Genomic DNA, 19,097 nt, shown 5'->3' with positions numbered 1-19,097 from the left:
TGTAAACGGACAAAAAGGTCTTTAAAAAGCACGGCTTTTGTGGTCAACAGAAAACCGCAACTCTCGGAGGATAACACGTACACACACTAACGTGTGCAAAGCCTACATACCGAAAAGCAACAAGCGAGAAGTGAAAAGTAACATATGCTGGAGTCAGACAGCCATCCTACCACATAATAAATAGGCGGACGGGGATCAGTTTCTCAACTTAGCTGATCCTCAGCTATAAAATGGGACCTCCCTTGTCTGTCGGAAGGACAGTGCTGTGCTTCCTGTCACCTGATGCGGTGCTCAACACAGTGGGCACTCAACTTACCTGAGAGACACCGAGAAGGGAAAACTGAATTAGGTAAAAGGAATCACCAGATAGGTGATTTGAAATGGAGAGTTTCTATGGGAAAGCTTTCTCCGGGACAACGTACATTTGGAGGTGCCAAAGAGTCTCGTGTTTTCTACTTCTCTTCTTTATTTTTTTTTTTTCAACGTTTATTCATTTTTGGGACAGAGAGAGACAGAGCATGAACGGGGGAGGGGCAGAGAGAGAGGGAGACACAGAATCTCGGAAACAGGCTCCAGGCTCTGAGCCATCAGCCCAGAGCCCGACGCGGGGCTCGAACTCACGGACCGCAAGATCGTGACCTGGCTGAAGTCGGACGCTTAACCGACTACGCCACCCAGGCGCCCCTCTTCTTTATTTTTAATGCCGGTAGTCATTACTCACATGACTCATGAAGCTGGTTTAACAACGCTCTCGTGGACTGGACTCCAGAGACTCAACACAAACTGATCGTACCCTGATCGTCCCTCCCAAATACAGTTTCACTGTGGGCTATCCTATACTTCAAAACCTGTCTTCCTCTATGTCAGATGTTTTCTCACCAACATCAAAACCTCATTCAAACTCTCCTTTCTGGAAAGACCTCAGTCAACAAGTATCTGAGCATCAGCTGTGCGCCTGCCACGGGACAGAGGGTGCCTTTATGGTTAGCTCACCCTACATCAACCCCAGGTCTACCACTGTATCAGTTTCCTGTTGCTGCCATACCAAATTATCAATAATCCAGCAGTTGAAAACAACACAAATTGATTATTTCATAGTTTCTGTTAATCAGTAGTGCAGGTGGACACAAGTAGGTCCTCTGCTTAGAGTCCCGTAAGGCCAAAATCAAGGTGTTGGCAGGACTGCGTTCACTACCAAAGGCTCATTCAGGGTCGTTGGCCAAATTCAGTTCCTTGAAGTTGTAGGACAGAGGTCCCTGTTTCCCTGCTGGCCGTCAGCCGGGATCCCATCTTTGCTCCTAGCTGTCCACATTCTTCTCCTGCTTCCTTTGTGGTCGGTCCTGTCTAACACCAACTGGTCGAGTCCCTCTCATGTTTCAAATCCCTGCTTTTAAGGGCTCGTGTCATTAGACAATCCAGGTAATCTCCCTATTTTAGAATCTATAACCTTAGTTACATCCGCAAAATCCCTCTTTCCTGTAACAGAACACAGTCACAGGGTCCCGTGGTTATCTTTGGAGCGGGGTAGAGGCTCTTTCTACCTACCGTGACTATTTATTTCAGGAAGTTATTGGGCAAGGCACTTTACCACCCAAGTCTGTTTCCTCAACTACAAAATTAAGTTACTGCCATCAATCTCAGGGGTTATTTCAAGGACTAAATAACGTAGCTCTATTTGAGTGCCCGCTACACAGCAGAGCCTCCGCCTTAGATATGCACGTGAGGGCCCAGGAAGGGCCTTTCAGAGAAGTACTGCTCAGACTCAAAGCACTACACAAACAAATCTCAATGTTATTTGCCTATTTCTAGCTACGTACAGAAGCTGAAACGTTTATGGCAATTTTACAAAGTAATTTTACTTGATAATTATAATTAATATTTTAAGTGGGGCTTGTATTTTCTTTTTTCCATTCCATTACTCTGAAATTTCATTTTTATTGATTTTTCAAAGTCTTAATCCACCAAAGACTGGAAATTGTAACAACTGGTCCTCAGTAGTTAGAACATTTAAATCTATACTTTTAGTTTCTGAAAAGGGCAATAATAATTTACTTCCACTACCACAATAAGTTATTTAGAAGCAACACAGCTCTGCCCGTTAAAGCAGAGGAGGCTTAAGGAGAGAGGGTAGCCTGCAGGATTACTCACTAGAGCAATTCAAGGGGAAAAAGTACAAAAGCAGCAACAAAAAAGCCACTCTAAAGCTGCACAAGGGTCTCTTTGTCCCCTCCCCGCCTCCAAGAACAGGTTTACTAAAGATCCCAAGTAGTCCTTGACTCTGCAAAGGCTTGAAGCAATCCCATGAAAACCTGACGGGGCCAACCAACGAGAGAAACTTTCTCAAAAACTAAAAAACTGGGGCGCCTGGGTGGCTCAGTCGGTTAAGTGTCTGCCTTCGGCTCAGATCATGATCTCGCGGTTTACGGGCTCGGGCCCCGCGTCGGGCTCTGTGCTGACAGCTCAGAGCCTGGAGCCTGCTTCAGATTCTGTGTCTCCCTCTCTCTCTGCCCCTCCTCAGCTCGTGCTCTGTCTCTCTCTCAAAAATAAATAAACATCACAAAAGAAAATAAAAAATTAAAAAACAAAAACCACCCTCTCAACTGAAAAAGGTGTTGAATATGGGGGGGGGGGCGGGGTCCGAGCACTGACACAGACACCCCAAGATGGGAGTACTTCCATAGTGGCCGGCTTTATAGAGGGAACAGGTGTTTCGGTACACCAGGCTGGGTCTTCTAAAAACAGATGCCCTCCTCTTGCCTTTTTATTTCCACCAAAATCATGTGAACAGATGAACCAAGAACAGTTGCTTAAGTTAAAAAAAAAAAAAAAAAAAAAAAATGGGGCGCCTGGGTGGCGCAGTCGGTTAAGCGTCCGACTTCAGCCAGGTCACGATCTCACGGTCCGTGAGTTCGAGCCCCGCATCAGGCTCTGGGCTGATGGCTCAGAGCCTGGAGCCTGTTTCCGATTCTGTGTCTCCCTCTCTCTCTGCCCCTCCCCCGTTCATGCTCTGTCTCTCTCTGTCCCAAAAATAAATAAACGTAGAAAAAAAAAAATTAAAAAAAAAAAAAAATAGTGGGAGAAGGAGCGTTCATAAAACCGAACGAAGATCCAGCTTTCCAGCTCCTCAGTATTCACCCAAATGGACTGAAAACGTTTGACCCACAAAAACCTGCCAGAAATGTTTACCACAGCTTTACTCATCACTGCAAAACTTGAAAGCCACCAGCATCCTTCAGTAGGTAAATGCACAGACTGTGGTACATCCAGACAATGGAATATCATTCAACACGTGTTGAAAGAAAGAAAGAAAGAAAGAAAGAAAGAAAGAAAGAAAGAAAGAAAGAAAAAAGCTACCAATCCATGAAAAAACATGGAGGAAACTTAAACACATATTACAAAATCAAAGTAGCAGATCTGAAAAGGCTAAACAGGCCTGATTCTAACTATAAGACACTCTGGAAAACGCAACACTACGGAGAGTGAAAGGATCAGTGGTTGCCAGGGTTGGGGGCGGAGAGGGAGGGGTAAAGAGGCAGAGCACAAAAGGCAGTGAAACTATTCTGTATGGTGGTGGATACAGGTTCATACACCTGTCCACAACCACAGACCACAACACTAAGATTGAACCCTCATCGTCACTACGGACTCTGGTTAACGATAACGTACCCACATCGGCTCGTCACTTGTACAATGACACACAAAAAAAGACATTAACAAACAGGGAAACGTTGGCGGGGGTGAAGAAGGTACTTGGGATTATGCTCAACTTTTCTGTAAATGTAAACTGGTCTCAAAAATAGCTTATTAATTAAAAAAAAAAAAAAAGTTAAAAAGTGAACCTAATTCTGGAGTGGCTCAACTTCCAGGAGAGTTAACCAGGCCTAGGTCACGGGGTGGCCCAGCCGGGGGCCAGGGACGTAGTCATGGAGAGTCTGGGGAGGAGCAACGGCTCGGGCCTCACACCCACCCCCAGACGCTCCCCCACTGCCGGCCTCGCTCCCACCCCTGGCCGGGCCTGGGCTTCGCACCCACCCTCGGCCTCCTACCTCCCGGACGCTGCCGGCTGGGCCCCAGTCTGGGCCCCGGCTGCTGGGCCGAAGCGGGGGGGCGCGTCCCTGCGCTGCGCCTCGTCCCTGGCCGCCTCGGCCGGGAAGGCTGGCGGTGAGCCCAGCAGTTCCACATCCGTCACGGTCTTGCCGATGGTGAACCAGTCGTTGATCTGGTCGACGGTGAGCTTGCGCAGCATGCTCCCCGCACGGCGACGACGCCACCTCAACTGCCCAGCGGAACAGACGACGCCAAGAACGCGAAGGCGCGTCGGGGCACGGTGGGAACGAGGCCCCGCCCCGCCCGGGCCCTCCAATCAGGATGTGCCAGCGCTCGCACGGCGGAACCTCGTGCCGCCGGCCCCGCCCCTCGGCGCCGCGCTAGGCCTGTTGGGAGCACTGGCAGCCCAGCGCCTGCGCTGTCGGCCGCGTCGCTGTTTTCCGCACGTTGGGGAACACCTGAGCCACTGCGGCGGTCCCCAAGTCGGCGAGGTGAGTCCCTCGAAGCTGCTCTGCGTTTTAGGGGCGTGGGCCGGGGCATCAGCGGATCCAGGAGGTGCAAGAATTTGGTCTCGACTTGCTCTCCACAGTTCCCTCTGCGGTTACGTCCGCGGCTTGGCGCTCCAGGCCGAGAAGGGCCAGACGTTCATGGAGCACCTGCTGTGTGCCAGGCTCGGCGCAGAGCTGCCGGGGTACCACGCTAGGAGACCTCAAGGTGGGAGATGGAAGGCAAACGGGAGGAGGGGGTTGAGTGTATATTGTCCAGGTAAACAGCTGGCTGCTGAACTGGGACACCTTGCACCTTACCTGGGGAACAAAAGTAAGGTCAGGAGAGATTTCTGGGAGAAAGTGACCCCAAAGTGGACATCTGCAGGGTAACCAGGAACGAGGCAGGTGAAGGACGACTGCAGGGGGAAAACTCACAGGGAACGTACTCCGAGGACGGAGGCCTGAAGGCACATGCCACTAAGGCCTGAACTGCGGGCCTGGAAGAAGTTCTCTTGGGCCACAACATGACCAAACTAAATTACTCTCCTTCTTTCCTAAACCTGCATCTGGGGTACGGTGTCTTGCACACGGCTAGATGGAAAGAGGTGGCCAGAGGTACAGATTTGGTGGTCATCAGCAAATGAACGGTGGTTAAGACCCTGAGAGCAGCTGAAATGGCCCAGGCCGAGCGCTAGAAGAATGAAGGTGGAGGACAGAACCCTAGGAAACAGCCTGAAAGATGAGGCAGAGGTGGGGGAATCCAGCAAAGATCTACAAAGGCAGGGAGATGGCGCGGAGAACAAGAAAAGTGGCATGATTGCCTGCCGGCCATCATTCCAGCGGTGCCGAGCCTAGCATAGTGTGGGCTCTCCGGAAAGACACGTGTGAAAGAGTAGATGGAAGGCATCAGGAGCGTAGTGCTGACCAGCGTTGTGAAGTCGAGTTAAGGACTGGAAAATGCTCACAGAGTGGCGAATAGAGGTCAGCTTGAGAGCAGTGCAGACAGCGGTCGGACTGGTTGGGGGTTGAGCTCTCCACGTTTCAGGAACAATGAGCCCAGCAAGGTACTGAGCCAGGGGTCCTAAGTCCAAATCCTGATGACACCACTAGTTTATATTTGTGAGCTCTGGGCTTCCCATTCTAACGTTTCCAAACACAGCAGCCTGCAAAAGGTGCCCCTCGCCCACGCACTTTTTGGCCATGGGAAAGAACCTGTTTTTCAATAAATAAGAATGTAATCACAAAGTCATTGAGACTTTTCAGACGTTATTCAGTGTTGACTACAAAACACTGTAACTTCATAGTTTATGTGAAGGCTAAAACGTGTTCTATATCTCCCCGAATGCATCGAAACCACTTGGAACAACTGAAACTCACATTTGTGTTTCCTAGTACTTTACGGTTCCCACACTCTGTCATCCCTTGTCTGTGACACAGTGGATGTTGCTTGGATGTTTCAAGTGGAAGTTGCTCTTTTTTTTTTTGGAAGAGTGGGCTTGTTCTGTTTTTATCTGACTATAGTCAACGGGCAATGGCGGAGGCGTAGGTGTAGAACACAGCAGTTCAACACTCTATACGTTATGCTGTGCTCACCGCTGCTGCAGCTACCATCCGTCACCATGAGGCGCTGTTACAGTATCATTGACTCGGTTCCCTATGCCGCGCCTCCCATTCCCATGACTTACTCATTCAATAGCTGGAAGCTTGTATCTCCCGCTCCCCTTTACCCATTTTGCCCAATCCCCCCTTCCCTCTAGCAGCCATCAGTTTGTTCTCTGCATTTATAAGTCAGGTGCTGCTTTTTGTTGGTTTCTTCATTTTTTTTTTTTTTTTTAGATTCTACATATAAGTGAAATCATGTATTTGTTTTTCTCAGTCTGACTTCTTTCACTGAGCATAATACACTTTAGGTCCAGCCACTTTGTTGGAAATGGCACAGTCTGATCCTTTTTAGGGCTGATATTCCGTTGTGTGTATCTTCCTTTTCCTTTCGGCTATCAATGGACACTTGGTTTGCTTCCGTACCTTGGCTGTTGTAAAAAATGCCTCAATAAACGTAGGGGTGCAGATATCTTTTTGAATCCGTGGTTTTGGGTTTGGGGGCATCATTACCCAATATTGGCATTATTGGATCATACGGCATGTCTATCTTTAATATTTTGAGGAACCTCCATACTGCTTCCCACAGTGGCCGCACCAATTTACCTTCCCACCAACAGTGTTCAAGCATTCCTTTTTCTCCAAGTGTTTCTGTCACCAATGCTTGCTGTTTCTTGTCTTTTTTATTTTAGCCAATTCTAATGGGTGTGAGGTGATTGGAAGTCCTTCTCTATGTTCTTTGGACCTTTTGGGTTGCTATCTCTTTCAGTCCTCTTGAGTTCTGAGGGATTTTTTTAAGTTTATATACTTATTTTAAAAAAGGCAGAGACAGTGTGAGGAGGGGAGGGGCAGAGGGAGAGGATCCCAAACAGGCTCCATACGGACAGCCCCACAGCCCGATGTGGGACTCAAACTCATGAGACCGCGAGGTCACAACCTGAGCCGAAACCGAGGGTCCGACACTTAACTGACTGAGCCACCCAGGCGCCCCTTGAGTTTTGAGATTTTAACTACAGTTTAAGGATGCTTCTAACTGCTGTCTTGATGCTGCTTCAGTTTTGAAATTTGTTCTCATTTAATTGCCATTTTCCTGACTACTGGTTTAACACTGTGTCGTCACAGACCGAATCGCTTTGACCCCTTCATTTGATCAGTGGTTCTTGGTGCTTCATCCTCAGTTAGCCCAGCTCATCTTGCCTTCCTGTCTAGAGTTGAAAGAGACAGCTTGACAGTTCTCAATCGGCTTATAGACATTTAGACCAGGGCGCGTAGGAAGTCCCCTGGGCGTTGGCGGAGGTCATATGTGCATTCCCAGAGCAGCCTGAGCTGCGGAGCCCAAGGGAAAACACGCAGGCGAGACGATAACAGATGATTTATGTCATTCAGCAGCACTCTTGACAAAGTGGGAAAAGCTGTGCCCAAAGTACCTGCACGTCTTCTCTGACCTTCTCAGCTACCAAATGCAGCAATTCTGCACTTTGCATAAATCTGCTGAGGTGGCTCTATGTTTAAACACTTTGTTTCCTTTGAAGATGTATTTTTCATAGGGTGTTTTGGATTGGCAACAAAAGACCTGAAAATTCTGTTGCTCTCAAGTGGAGTTTGAAGTTCAGAAGCTTTGTTGTCTTGAAATAGATTATGATGATACTCATGAGTTTTCCCTAAACGCTTGTTTCCTACCTTTTTATAGTCTAAATCGTCCTTTTTCTAGGACAGTGGTTCTCAAACCTGGTCCTTCTCTGAGGACCCCTTTCTACTCTTAAAAATGAAAGAAGACCCTAGAGGACTTTGATTTTTGTGGGTTACATCTATTATTAGGGATTACAACTGAGACATTTTGTTTATCCATTTTTAAGTGACCATAACCTATTTGATGTTAAAGAGAATATTTTAATAAAAAGTCACTCTGTGAGAAGAATGACACTTTTACATTTTTGTAGATCTCTTAATGTCTGCCTTAATGGAACATAGCTGGATTCTCATATCTGTTCTGTATTCATTCTGTTGTGACATCACAAGTCAGCCTCTGGAAAACTCCACTGAATACTTGTGAGATAATTCTAGTGAAAAAGACAAATAACATCTTACCATTGTTACAAAAATAGTTTCGACACCCAGAGGTCCTTGGAAACCCCCAAACCACCCTTTGAGAACCACTACCCTAAAATAGCGAGATTTCCAAAGCAGGACCTCGCTCACTGCTCTTCCTTCCACGGTCCTCGTCCCTCCAGCTGAGCGCACTTCCCTTCTGCCTGAGTAAGGAACGTTGGTTGTTTGGTTTTTATTCTTTTTTGTAAGGACTGTAGATCTGATGATCGATCATTCCTTCAGCCTTAGGTTATCCAAAATGTCTTTATTTCACCTTCTTTACTGAAGCCTAAGTTCTATACGCGTAGAATTCTGGATAGGCAATTAAGATCTTCTCATCTTTACTTTTCCATGGTTTTATTTTCTGTGGTATTTATTTTTATATGGTTTTATTTTATTTATTTTCTGTTTATTTCAGAGTGTTGGTCTATTTTCATTTTTCAGCCTGCTGGGTTTCCGTGAGGCTTTCTGATTCTTTGGTGTGATTTTTTTCCCCATCACTTTTGGAAAAGTACCTCTTCTAGCTTTTCTGCCCCATCTCACTCTCCTTTCCTCTGAGATGACATACGAGGGGCTTTTCTGCTGTACCCTATCTCTCATCTTCTCTTTGGTCTCCCTGTGCTTCTGAATGGTATCTTCTAATGCAGCTTTCAGTTCAGTATTCTTCGACTGTCTAATCTGCTAAACCTACCCAATTTCTATCTGGCTTTTCTTCAGACTGTCCAGGTGGGTTTTGTTTCTTTTTTAGAATTTCCAGCTTTCTGCTGAGAAAACTTGTTTGTTTCCATTTTTTATGCATTGCCTGGTTTATTTAACCAAGTAATACCCCTTTTGTGGATGAGCTATTGAAAGCTGCAGTAGTTTGCTTTTAGTATTGTTGTTTCACTCGAGTAGAGACAGACCTTTTGTCTACAAGCTATGTGAAGAGTGCGACTGCAAAACACGAGCAAAAGGCACTTCCTCCCACGACCTTACCGTCACCGCACAGATCGAATCCCCAGGGACATTCCGTCATTGCAATAGCTCAGATTTTTGTTCCTTTCTCTTTGCACACCAGCTCTATTCTTTAGTAAAATTGTAAAAGGCTGCCATTATGGACATTAGGTATCCCAGCATAACCATCTGGAGTGTGTCCAGTTTGTTCTTCGTAGGACCAATTTTTATTTGCAGCTTGAGTTTTTATATGAAGTTGCATTATTGTGGACTTGGCTGTCTTGTGATGAATTTTTTTCATAGGTGTTCTGTGTCATACTATCGTTAAAATGAACTGTCGCTATTGTGAGACGGGTTTTAACTGACCTGTTAAAGGTTTCTTTAGAATGGCACTACTTTAGGGACATTCTAGTATTTGCTTCTATTGTTTGGGCCTTGTGGATAATGTACAGATTTAAAAACAAATCTTGTTGCTGATTTGTCCATTTCTTTCCCTGCACTTTGTTACATCTGGGATACAGTCTAACTCATCTGATTTAATATGCATTCTTTTAAAAATGCCATAACTATTAAACACCTTGTTTACAGACAAATGAAAATAAATTTATTCCAACCAAAAAAAAACAACAACAAGCAGAGTTTTTTTCAAAGCCTGTGTCTTTGAAGTCCAGTGTCTGTTGACTAAAATTGCCATGCACAAGATAGCTGCATAAAAATATGCAGAGCAAAACAGTTAATACACAGAGAAATAGCAAGAAAACCGGCGGGCACCTTGTTGGTTCAATTGGTTGAGCCTCGACTCTCGATTTCTACTCAGGTCATCATCCCACAGTCGTGAGATGAAACCCTACGTATGGAGCCTGCTTAAGATTCTCCGTCTTCCTCTTCCTCTGCCACTACCCAGCTCTCGCTCTCTCTTTGTCTCTAAAAAAGAAAAAAAATAGGGTGCCTGGGTGACTCAGTAGGTTGAGCATCTGACTTCGGCTCTGGTCATGATCTCTGGTTCTTGAGTTCAAGCCCCACATTGGGCTCTGGGCTGACAGCTCAGAGCCTGGGTCAGCTTCGGATTCTGCCTCTTCCTCTCTCTGACCCTCCCCTACTCCGCTCGCGCTCGCTCGCTCTCTCTCTCAATAAACAAACGTTGGGAAAAGAAAGAAAACCAGAGGGGAGACGACTTCTCAGACTTAATACATCAAATAAAGACGCACCTTTTTCAGGTGGACGCACCTTTCAGCTTTGTCCAGGACCCTACACCGGAAGTCCCGCAACGGGACACGTCCCACCCGTTAGTCACCTGGTCGTGACAACACACCCAGGCCCCCTTGGCCAGCCCCTTCCCCTGGCACTCCGCCAGCCGGCCGCACCGGGGCGGCCGCTGGGGGCGCTGTGGCGAGCAGGCACGGCCCGGGAGGCGCTCTGGGCTCGGGGCGCCGCCGCTCCTTCCGCCTTCCCGACGGACCCCGCGCGGCGCTTGCGCACTCGGTGACCTTTCCGCGTCGTTAGCCGTGCGGGTCCAGGCGGCCTGAGCTGGGGGTCGGGGGCCGAGGTGAGTGCGGGGGGCGCGGCCGGCTGCTCGGCGCGGGGTATGGGGGCCCGCGGAGCGCAGGACTGCCGGCGGCAGGTGGGAGTCCCTCCGGGCCCCCGCTGACCTTGGGCTGCAGCCCCCGGCCCAGGAAGGGAGGCGGTCCGCGCGGCCTGGCTGGTTGTGCGAAGTCCCGCCGTCTCCTTTGGCCTGGACGCCTCTCGCGCCCCGCCGGACTGCTTTGACGAAGGGCACTCGGGCGGTGACAGGGTCGGCCACCTGCCCGGGGTCGCGCAGCTGCTGCTGATGGAGCTCCCGCCCAGAGCTTGGTCCCTTCAGTCCTTGTACCTCGGTTCCCTTTGCGACGCGCTGTTCTACAGGTTACTAAGCCGGGGTGCGGCGGGGGGGGGGGGGGGTGGGTGGGTACCACGGGGCCCACAACGGGGTCGCAGGCGATGGTTGCAGTTGTATGGAACTCGGGCCTGTGAATCCCCTTCCGGGCCTCAGCGGGTAGACGTGTCCTGTCTGCCTTTTAAGGTCGGGTAAAAGTTTGCTGATACAGAGTGAATGCCCTAAAATCCGCACACAGAGCCGGTGATGTGCACGGACAGTGGACTCAGGTGGAAAAAGTGGGGGCCTCACGTTATTAAATATCGGGAACATGACACTTGTCCAGCCTAATACGGCAACCTTGGCCAAAAGGAAAGTCGCGCCAGGGTAGGTAAGTATTTGTAGGATACTGCTCAGTCCGAGATGATTTTAGGTGAGGAGTGCCGGGGGACCAGGACGGTGTGCAGAAAATCAGGGCAACTCAAGTGTCTTCAGCCCCTTCTCCCCTCCTTTGCTCTCAGTTTACTTTGCTGTTTTCCATCTAGATCTTCATCTGGCCTAAGTGAGGGCAGGTCCTTCACTTCTCCTTCTTAGAAGAATCCCAGTAGCTTAGCACTACTATCAGCCGGATGTTTGTGGCACTTCATTCTGCCGCCGTTGTGACCGTGTGCTGAGTCCTCCTTCCACACCAGGCCGGGTCATTTATGGTTCCCCTTGGAGGCCATCCAGAGCCCTAAGGGGCTCGTGGACATATCCCTGTTTCACAGGAGAACCTTCTGAAAGGACAACTTTGGGGACTTGCCCCCAAGATTGGGAGCAGAGCAGACGGAGCTGGGATTGGGACCCAGCCGCAGTGGGGGCTGGGATTACCTTCCTTCCCAGTTACTGCTGGGCTCAGGGAGGAGGGGAATGCTGTTGGTCGGCCTGAACTCTTTCCACCTGGGGGTTTTAGAGGCCCCCTCTGGATCTTCTCAGGTACCTTTCAAGAGCAGGGTTGTTGCTTTCTTGGATCCTCGTGCTCTGACAGCATCTCAGCCTGAGGGCAGACATATCTGCAGGGGTTCCAGGAGGAGGACACAACCACATCCTTCAGGGTCACACCTAGGCTGGCTTCGCAGAGGAAGAAATCGGGGCAGTGAGCAGGAAGGTGGCAGAGCCCGGATTGGGATGTGGGCAGCTGTGGTGGCTTCCCTTCCTCCCCCTTCCGCAAGCCCATCCCGGCCTGGGGTCTTGGCGGACACGCTGCCTCTGCCAAGGACACTTTTCTCCCAGGTATTCGCACTCCTGAGGAGCCAGCTTCTCAGCCCCCAGACAAGGCCTGCTGCCTAGTGCGTGCTCAGGAAATCGCAATCACGCCAGAGAACACTGAATTCGAGAAGTGAAATTCTGCCTGGCCCCAGTAGTGATGTGAAGGAGCGATGGACGGGGCTCTGGCCGGGGCGGGGACCAGCAGCCTCACTGATTGAGGCTGGAGGAGCGCTTTCGCGGAAAATGCATAGTGCTTGGATCTAGTTAGTCCTGACAAGATTTGAAGGACTGTCGTTTAATACACCGCTTCAGAGGTTACAGAGCTTAAATGAAAACGTGGGCATCAAGTTTTAGAGTCTGTAGTAAATCGTGTCATCAAAAGCCTTACTTGGAGGCCTGCACATAAAAGCAAACTTAAAGTTCAGCATTTGATGGCTTTTCCCCATCAAATCCAGTGATGAGGTAAATATTTTCATGCATTAAATAAGTTCGGCCATAATTGCAGCTCTTAGGAAGTAACCACGTCATCCTTCGCTGTCTGCTTTGCAGTTGGCGGCAGATGTCGAAGCTGAAACACAGGTAAAACGTCGTAACTGTGGTCAATGGCCCCATAAAGTTCACACACACACACAAGTGAAGTGATGGATGTGGTCGTTGACTAGATGGGGGAAATCTTTTCACGGTGGTTATCGAGTCACCACCACGGTGTATGCTGAATGGCTTACAGTTGGAGGGCGCCTGGCTGGCTCTGTCCGTAGAGCATGGGACTTGATCCGGGGTCGTGAGTTCAGGCCCCATGTTGAGGGTGGAGACTGCTTAAAACAAAAGTTAAAATGTGTATGTCACAGTTTTCGAAGTCACTTATACCTCACTAGGGCTGAAATTTTTAAAAACAGGAGGTTCTGGGAGCTGATCGGCATGTGCCCACGCTGGGTGTGGGTCTCATGAGGACCTGTGTTCTTTTTCAGCTCTGAATGCCAGCAGTTCTTAACGTGACGATGCAGACACACAAGTTTTTCTATTTAAGGGTTAAAAGAAAGTGGTGTGTGATTTTGGGCACAGCGTTCATGGAGAGTAGCTGTCGGAGAGGGGACATGGGCTGTGCAGGGTGGCACGGTCTGGGGACACAGGAGCGAGGGGTGGCAGAGCACCAGGGTGGCCTCGGCTGGCAGCCCCGAAGGGGGGAGTAGAGCTCCGAGAGCTGCCGAGCGGGGGCCCCATGCGGGGTAGGAACGGCCCCTGTGCGGGAGTTGTAGGAAACGGGGTCAAGTTCAGGAATATGTGGGACCCCCTTAGCCAGTTAGCTTTAAAATGACGGTCATGGTAACATTTATCTCTGTGCTTCTTTTCAGATGCTTCAGAGCCTTATTAAAAATGTTTGGGTCCCCATGAGGCCCTACTATACCCAAGTTTACCAGGAGATTTGGGTAGGAATGGGGCTGATGGGCTCCATCATTTATAAAATCAGGGCTGCTGGTAAGTTTCTGTATGTTCACTCTTTAGCAGTCAGGATGAAAATTCTTTTCAAAAGGAATCACGATTCATGTGAAGGAACTATGGTTCTTACCCAGAAGTGAGCATCAGAGCCCTTTGTTAAATGAGGAGCAGGGGCACCTGGGGGTCTCAGTCGGTTGAGCGTCCGACTTCGGCTCAGGTCATGATCTTGCGGTTCGTGAGTTCAAGCCCCGCGTCAGGCTCTGTGTTGATGGCTCAGAGCCTGGAGCCTGTTTCAGATTCTGTGTCTCCCTCTCTCTCTGACCCTCCCCTGTTCATGCTCTGTCTCAAAAATAAGTAAAAATGTTTTAAAAAACTTAAAACGTGAAGAGTAGGGGGGCCTGGAGGGCTCAGTCGGTTAAGCGTCTGACTTTGGCTCAGTTCATGAGCTCAAGCCCTGAATTGGCCTCTCTGCTGTCAGCACAGCAGAGCCTACTCGGGACATTGTCATTCTCTCTCTCTCTCTGCAGCACGCTCTCTCTCTTCAAAATAAATAAACTTAAAAAAACATGAAGCATACATGTCAGCTGTAAGAGACATTTGGGGACAACTGAGAAAATCTGAACAAACCTTGATAACAGGGAATTGTGAGTTTTCTTAGGTGTCACGGTGGTACTTCAAACACATGGGAGATGTCCTTAGTTTTAAGAGATGCGGACTGAAATAGGGGTGGAGTGTCGTGGCGTATCGTGCTTTACTGTACCCTTTCCGCTGTTGTGAATGTTTGAACTGTTTTCATAATAGAAACTGAGACGAGGTGACCATTTGGTCCCCAGGGGAACAGAGATGAGCCCCAGTCACGTATTAACAAGCAACTGGTTTAAACTACAGGACTGAGGTTTGGGGGGTGGGGTGTGGGGGGTACAAAGCCCTCCAGATGCTGAAGGGCTGTTTAACTGTCCATGGAGCATCTTGGGTGGAAATTGTACCACTTCTTGGCTGTGAGACACCATAGAAACTCCCTATTTTCTGAAAGCTTTCTGGAACAGCTTTACTGAAGCTATGAGCTAACACTAGGTTGACTGAAAACGTGTTTCTAAAACAACTGATACGACCAATTTTTCTTTCTTTTTGTTTCAGATAAAAGAAGTAAAGCTTCGAAAGGTAAGATTTTTGCTTCTTAACATGGATGGGGAATTAAAAACCCCATCGTGCCTTTTCAGATCAAGGCATATCTGTTCTGCGGTGTGTGCTTATCAGTACGTAAGGTACAGGGGGATCACATTGAAACGTGAAGTTCCTCTTACAGTCGGAGTGTTAAAAACCACTGCTCACCCCTTGGACCAAGTAAGACTTCTGGTGGTAATGGAAAACCAGAGGTAGCCAGTGCCAGCAGCAGGGAAGCACAGGTTAGCTGTGCGAGGTTAGCTGCCCTGTGAGGTGTGTTTTGAAAGAAAGCATCACATAAGTTTATGCCCAAGTGTCGGACATTTCACTCCATTTCCCAAATGACAGTGAAACCAGTCATGTGAGTCCTCACAAACCCAGGACTGGCTTGTGACCTCTGGGGAGAAGACACTTCCTGCCCCTCTGTCCTGTGCCACAGGTTTGTTCCGTGTGCACGAACTGATTACACGAACCCGTAAACGTGTCAGACGCTCCGCGTAGAAGTGACCCTCCAGACTTGTCCATAGTGTTGAAAACTGTCATTTACAGACTTGTCAGTAAGGTACGGAATAGACCATCTTCTGTGTGTCCCTTTGTTCCTCACTTACAGTTACACTGTGCTTCTCTTTTAAAAGCTTCGAGTCCTGCCCCCGCTCACGGTCACCATTAGCCAGCTTTCCTCGGAGCACACGTGAGACCGACCATCTGGCTGTAAATCCCAGCAGCTCTGTTAGATGGGGGCGTGGAGCACCGCCGTACGCGTGTAGACGTGTTGTTTCCTTTGTGGCGTGAATAAATGGAACTGTGAGGTGCGCCTGTGCCCGTGTCCCCTTGTCCGCCTCCCCGGTCAGCCGTCCCGTCCTCGATCGCCACAGGAGTCGGGGTTAGGCCGAGGCCCTCACCCCTTTGACGTCCAGTAAACAGTTGTGAAACAGATGATTCTGCCACTTAACTCTCGTGACCTCGCCGAGCCTGTGTTTTCCCCTTTGGGGACGGTACGTCCATTCCGACGGATCCGTGACGACGGCGGCGGGGGGTGGGGGGCATTAGTGACACTGTAAAGTGCCAGCGCCTGGGGGGCTTGGTCCTTAGGCATTCAACCTCAGCTCAGGTCGTGATCTCACAATTCGTGAGCTCCAGCCCCGCTTCCCTCTCCCCTCCCCTCCCCTGTCCCACTCTCTCTCCCCTCGTTCGCTTGCAGGTGCACTTGCTCACCCTCTCAAAAAAAAAAAAAAGCCAACTGTAAAACACTGACAATTAACGAATGAGATCTTGTAGTGGTGAAAAGTATAAGCTCCGAGGGACTTTATCGGGAAGTCCCTGGTAAGGCAAAGTACATAGTACTTAGAAACGGACATGATTCCAGCTCAGGGTCCTGGGATCAAGCCCCGTGTCGGGCTCTGCCTGACTGACTGATAATTTCTCCCAGTTCGGCTAATATCAAATAAATATTGCATGCCATTTGTCTCCATTTAAGGCAGTCACCAAACTGCGAGAATTGCACCTTTTTCTCTTTTTTTTTTTTTTTTTTTTTTTGAGAGCACAAGCTGGGGAGATGGGCAGAGGGGGAGAGAGAATCATAAGCAGGCTCTGTGTTCAGCACAGAGCCGGACGAGAAGCTCAATCCCATGGCACTGGGATCATGACCTGAGCCAAAATCAAGAGTCAGACAGCCGGGTGCCCCCCAGAATGACACTTTTATAAAGGATTCTAAAGCAGTAAGGGTAGAGGGGTCTAATTTGAAATGTGCTCTGCAGGCCAGCAGGGGTCTCGCTGTGGAATAGAGACAGTGGCCCAGGTCCGGTCGCCAGCGGTCTTTCCTCATAAGAGCAGAGACCGTCCCGGGTTTCGCGTGTGTCTCCAGCACATAGGGTCAGGTCTGGCCACGGTCGGCGCCTGACAAGTGACCGCCACTTGCTGCAGGGATTCCCAGCTAGATTTCTCCTATTGTATAGATGGGGATGACGCCTGCCCTCAGCGTCGCTGCCCACCTCACAGCGGTGTCGGCGCTGGGGCCAGGGGCAGGACCAGAACTGGGAGGAGACCCCATTGTTCCTGATCCCGTCGGTCTGGGCAGGAGCCTGAGAACTTGAACTTCTCATCATCTGCCCAGAGGTGCTGCTGCCCGGGGACCACGTTTTGAAAAGCTCTAATGCAAAGAACGGCACCCACGGGGCCCTTACCCTCAGCGCTCCCCGGCGCCCCCTGTGGGGCCCCCAGACGCCAGCCCTGTGCTGTGCAGCTTAGCTCATGTGGTCAGAAGAACCAAACGAGGCAGAGCCCCAGCCCCGTTTTGAGGCAGTGAGAGCCAGAGGTCACCTCGCCGGGGGCCGGGACTCCATCTGCACTTGCCCAGGGAGGGAGAGGCACGGGACCCAGGGAACTGGCCCCGGAGCTGACCGGGGCTGCAGCGCCGGCCCCAGGGGTGCACCCACCCACCCCCCCCCCCCCCCCCCCGTTACCACCTGTGGGTCCTTTAGTTCTCATCTGGGTAAATGAGTGTTTTGCCAAAGGTGCACGTGATCCACCGGGAGCCCGCTGCCCGCACCGCTGCTGCAGAGTGGGGTTTGGGACCGTGGGTGGGCTGCCTGCGCAGCGGGCAGTTCATGCTTAGTGACACAGTGAGGCAGGTGGGAGGACGTCAAAGGTGAATACCCCCTCCCCAGCTTACCCCCAGACGCTGCCGAGGAGCAGCGGTGCCTCTCAAAGTGGAGCAAAGCGACCTTCGTGCCAGGCCAAGTGGTTTCCTGTCCCTAAAACCCTCAGCGGAGGCATTGTGTTTCGTAGTGGGGAAAAGTAGGCTTTGTTGCTGGCCCAGAACCCATTGAGAGTTTGGACAGTCCCTCCACGCTTTGGGAACAGGCGGGTGTCCCAAGGCGGCCAGCAGGTGGAGCTAGAGCGTGCCGCCAGCAGGCTGTCCCGCAGCTCCCGGTGGGTGACGCGCCGGCCCTGCGCCTGGCGCCGGGGAGCACGAGGAAGGCGGCTGCCGACGCAGCGGGGCCCCGCGACCTCACCCGTGGGAGGGAGCAGCCGCTTTCCACAAGAAACGAGGTTTCTTATCCTAAACCCACACGTTCTCCCGTCCCGGCTGAGTGCCGTGCCGCTCACGGTGACCGGCGAGTATCCTCAGGCAGAGGGAAGAGAACACAGGTCTGGGCATCTGAAGGTGGAACTTCAAGCGCCACGCTGTCACTCGGCCTCTGGGAGGAGACACGTGTCTCTTGTTGCCATCCCAGGGGTACGTGAGCCCCGGCGGGACACCGTGGAGGACGTGGTTCCTGCCGCCCTCCGTGGGGTCGCGTCTCTAAAGCCGGCAGGGTCCCGAGTCCCCAGGTGCCAGCCCCCCCCCCCCCCCGGTCCGTCTGCCCTGCACTCACTCACCTCCGCGAGCTCGTACTATTTCCCGTTTGGCGGACGGAGTGGGGGTCCTGACGATCAGCCTGCACTAGAGGGTAACTAGCTGGCTAGCGAACAAGCTACGTGACTGGCAGAGCCAGGGTCCCAGTCGGACCATCTGCTTCCGAGTCAGGGTGGAGAGAGCATGCGCACACCGCCCCTCTCCTCCTGGCCTCTAGCGCCTAGAGAAGAGAGCCCGGCGCTGGGCAGCCCGCGCAGCGGTGGACGTCTGCGTTACAGGTGCCGCTGGAGGTCAGGCCCGGCGTCACCAGCCAGCTCTGGCCTAGATCCTTATTCACGTGACCCTCGCAAGAAGGCATTCCCGGTACTACTCGGGAGATTGGAACGTGGGCCGGATGCTCAGCGGCACCAAAGAACCCATTTCATCGGCTTACTTTGTTCCAGTGCTGGTGTTGTGGTCATCGAAGGAGATGTCCTTGGTGCAGACGAGCAGATGTGGGTGAAGATAACGGAGCGGGGGCGACGTGACCTCTCGGGTTTACCTTCATACGTCAGCAAACACCAGCGACCTGAACGGACGGGAGCGGGGGCGCAGCCCAGATGAGACGGCCGGCGTGTGTTCACGCTCGCTCGCGATGCCTGGGGGGAGGCCATTACGTTATTCTCTCTGCCTTCAAGCCCGTCTGACCTTCTCCCAACGAACAGTTTTCTTTTTACCTTTGTTTTAGGTTTATATTTATTTTGGGAGAGAAAGAATGGGTGGTGGAAAGGGGGGGGGGGGGGGGGGGGGGTGGGCAGGACCCGAAGCAGACTCCGCGCCGTGTGCGGCTTGCGTCCCCCGTACCGGAGATCATCCCGGCAGGTTGGATTCAGTCCCCGTTGGT

General features: G+C 50.9%; 2 protein-coding genes and 1 long non-coding RNA gene across 7 annotated transcripts in view; 1 reads left to right on the top strand and 2 right to left on the bottom strand.

The window, feature by feature from the left end:
• The window catches only part of TDRD9 (tudor domain containing 9), a 121,481-nt gene extending 117,182 nt beyond the window's left edge, over positions 1-4,299 (bottom strand). For 3 of the 5 annotated variants that reach the window (XM_045448402.1, XM_045448404.1, XM_045448405.1), the window contains exon 1: positions 4,047-4,297. In XM_045448402.1, the coding sequence (XP_045304358.1) occupies positions 4,047-4,246 (200 nt within the window). In that variant the 5' untranslated portion in view covers positions 4,247-4,297. Of the gene's footprint in view, positions 1-4,046 lie in introns of all 5 variants that reach the window. The other 2 variants (XR_006704226.1, XM_045448403.1) reach the window with 2 other exon arrangements.
• A 6,275-nt stretch (positions 4,300-10,574) lies between these two features.
• Positions 10,575-15,668, top strand: ATP5MJ (ATP synthase membrane subunit j). Its single transcript, XM_045448412.1, has 4 exons — positions 10,575-10,701; positions 13,608-13,731; positions 14,830-14,853; positions 15,492-15,668. Exons 2-4 carry the CDS (start codon positions 13,608-13,610, stop codon positions 15,524-15,526), a joined length of 183 nt encoding a protein of 60 aa, XP_045304368.1. The 5' UTR covers positions 10,575-10,701; the 3' UTR covers positions 15,527-15,668.
• A 441-nt stretch (positions 15,669-16,109) lies between these two features.
• On the bottom strand, positions 16,110-17,203 carry LOC123582140. The gene is made up of 2 exons (XR_006704228.1): positions 17,040-17,203; positions 16,110-16,800 (listed from the first exon to the last, which is right to left on the bottom strand). It is a non-coding gene; the product is annotated as an uncharacterized LOC123582140 (long non-coding RNA).
• Positions 17,204-19,097: the final 1,894 nt, after the last annotated feature.

The sequence above is a fragment of the Leopardus geoffroyi genome, chromosome B3 (assembly GCF_018350155.1).
Source record: "Leopardus geoffroyi isolate Oge1 chromosome B3, O.geoffroyi_Oge1_pat1.0, whole genome shotgun sequence".
In the NCBI taxonomy this organism is placed as follows: Eukaryota; Metazoa; Chordata; class Mammalia; order Carnivora; family Felidae; genus Leopardus; species Leopardus geoffroyi.
Note: the sequence above shows the minus strand (reverse complement) of the source record. Positions and strands in the feature narration are given on the sequence as shown.

Coding starts and splice junctions, on each gene's coding strand:
- ATP5MJ (XM_045448412.1), top strand. CDS start 13,608: ATGCTTCAGAGCCTTATTAAAAATGTTTGGGTCCCCATGAGGCCCTAC. Junction 13,732..14,829: donor TTATAAAATCAGGGCTGCTG/GTAAGTTTCTGT, acceptor TTTTTGTTTCAG/ATAAAAGAAGTAAAGCTTCG. Junction 14,854..15,491: donor AAGAAGTAAAGCTTCGAAAG/GTAAGATTTTTG, acceptor CTCTTTTAAAAG/CTTCGAGTCCTGCCCCCGCT.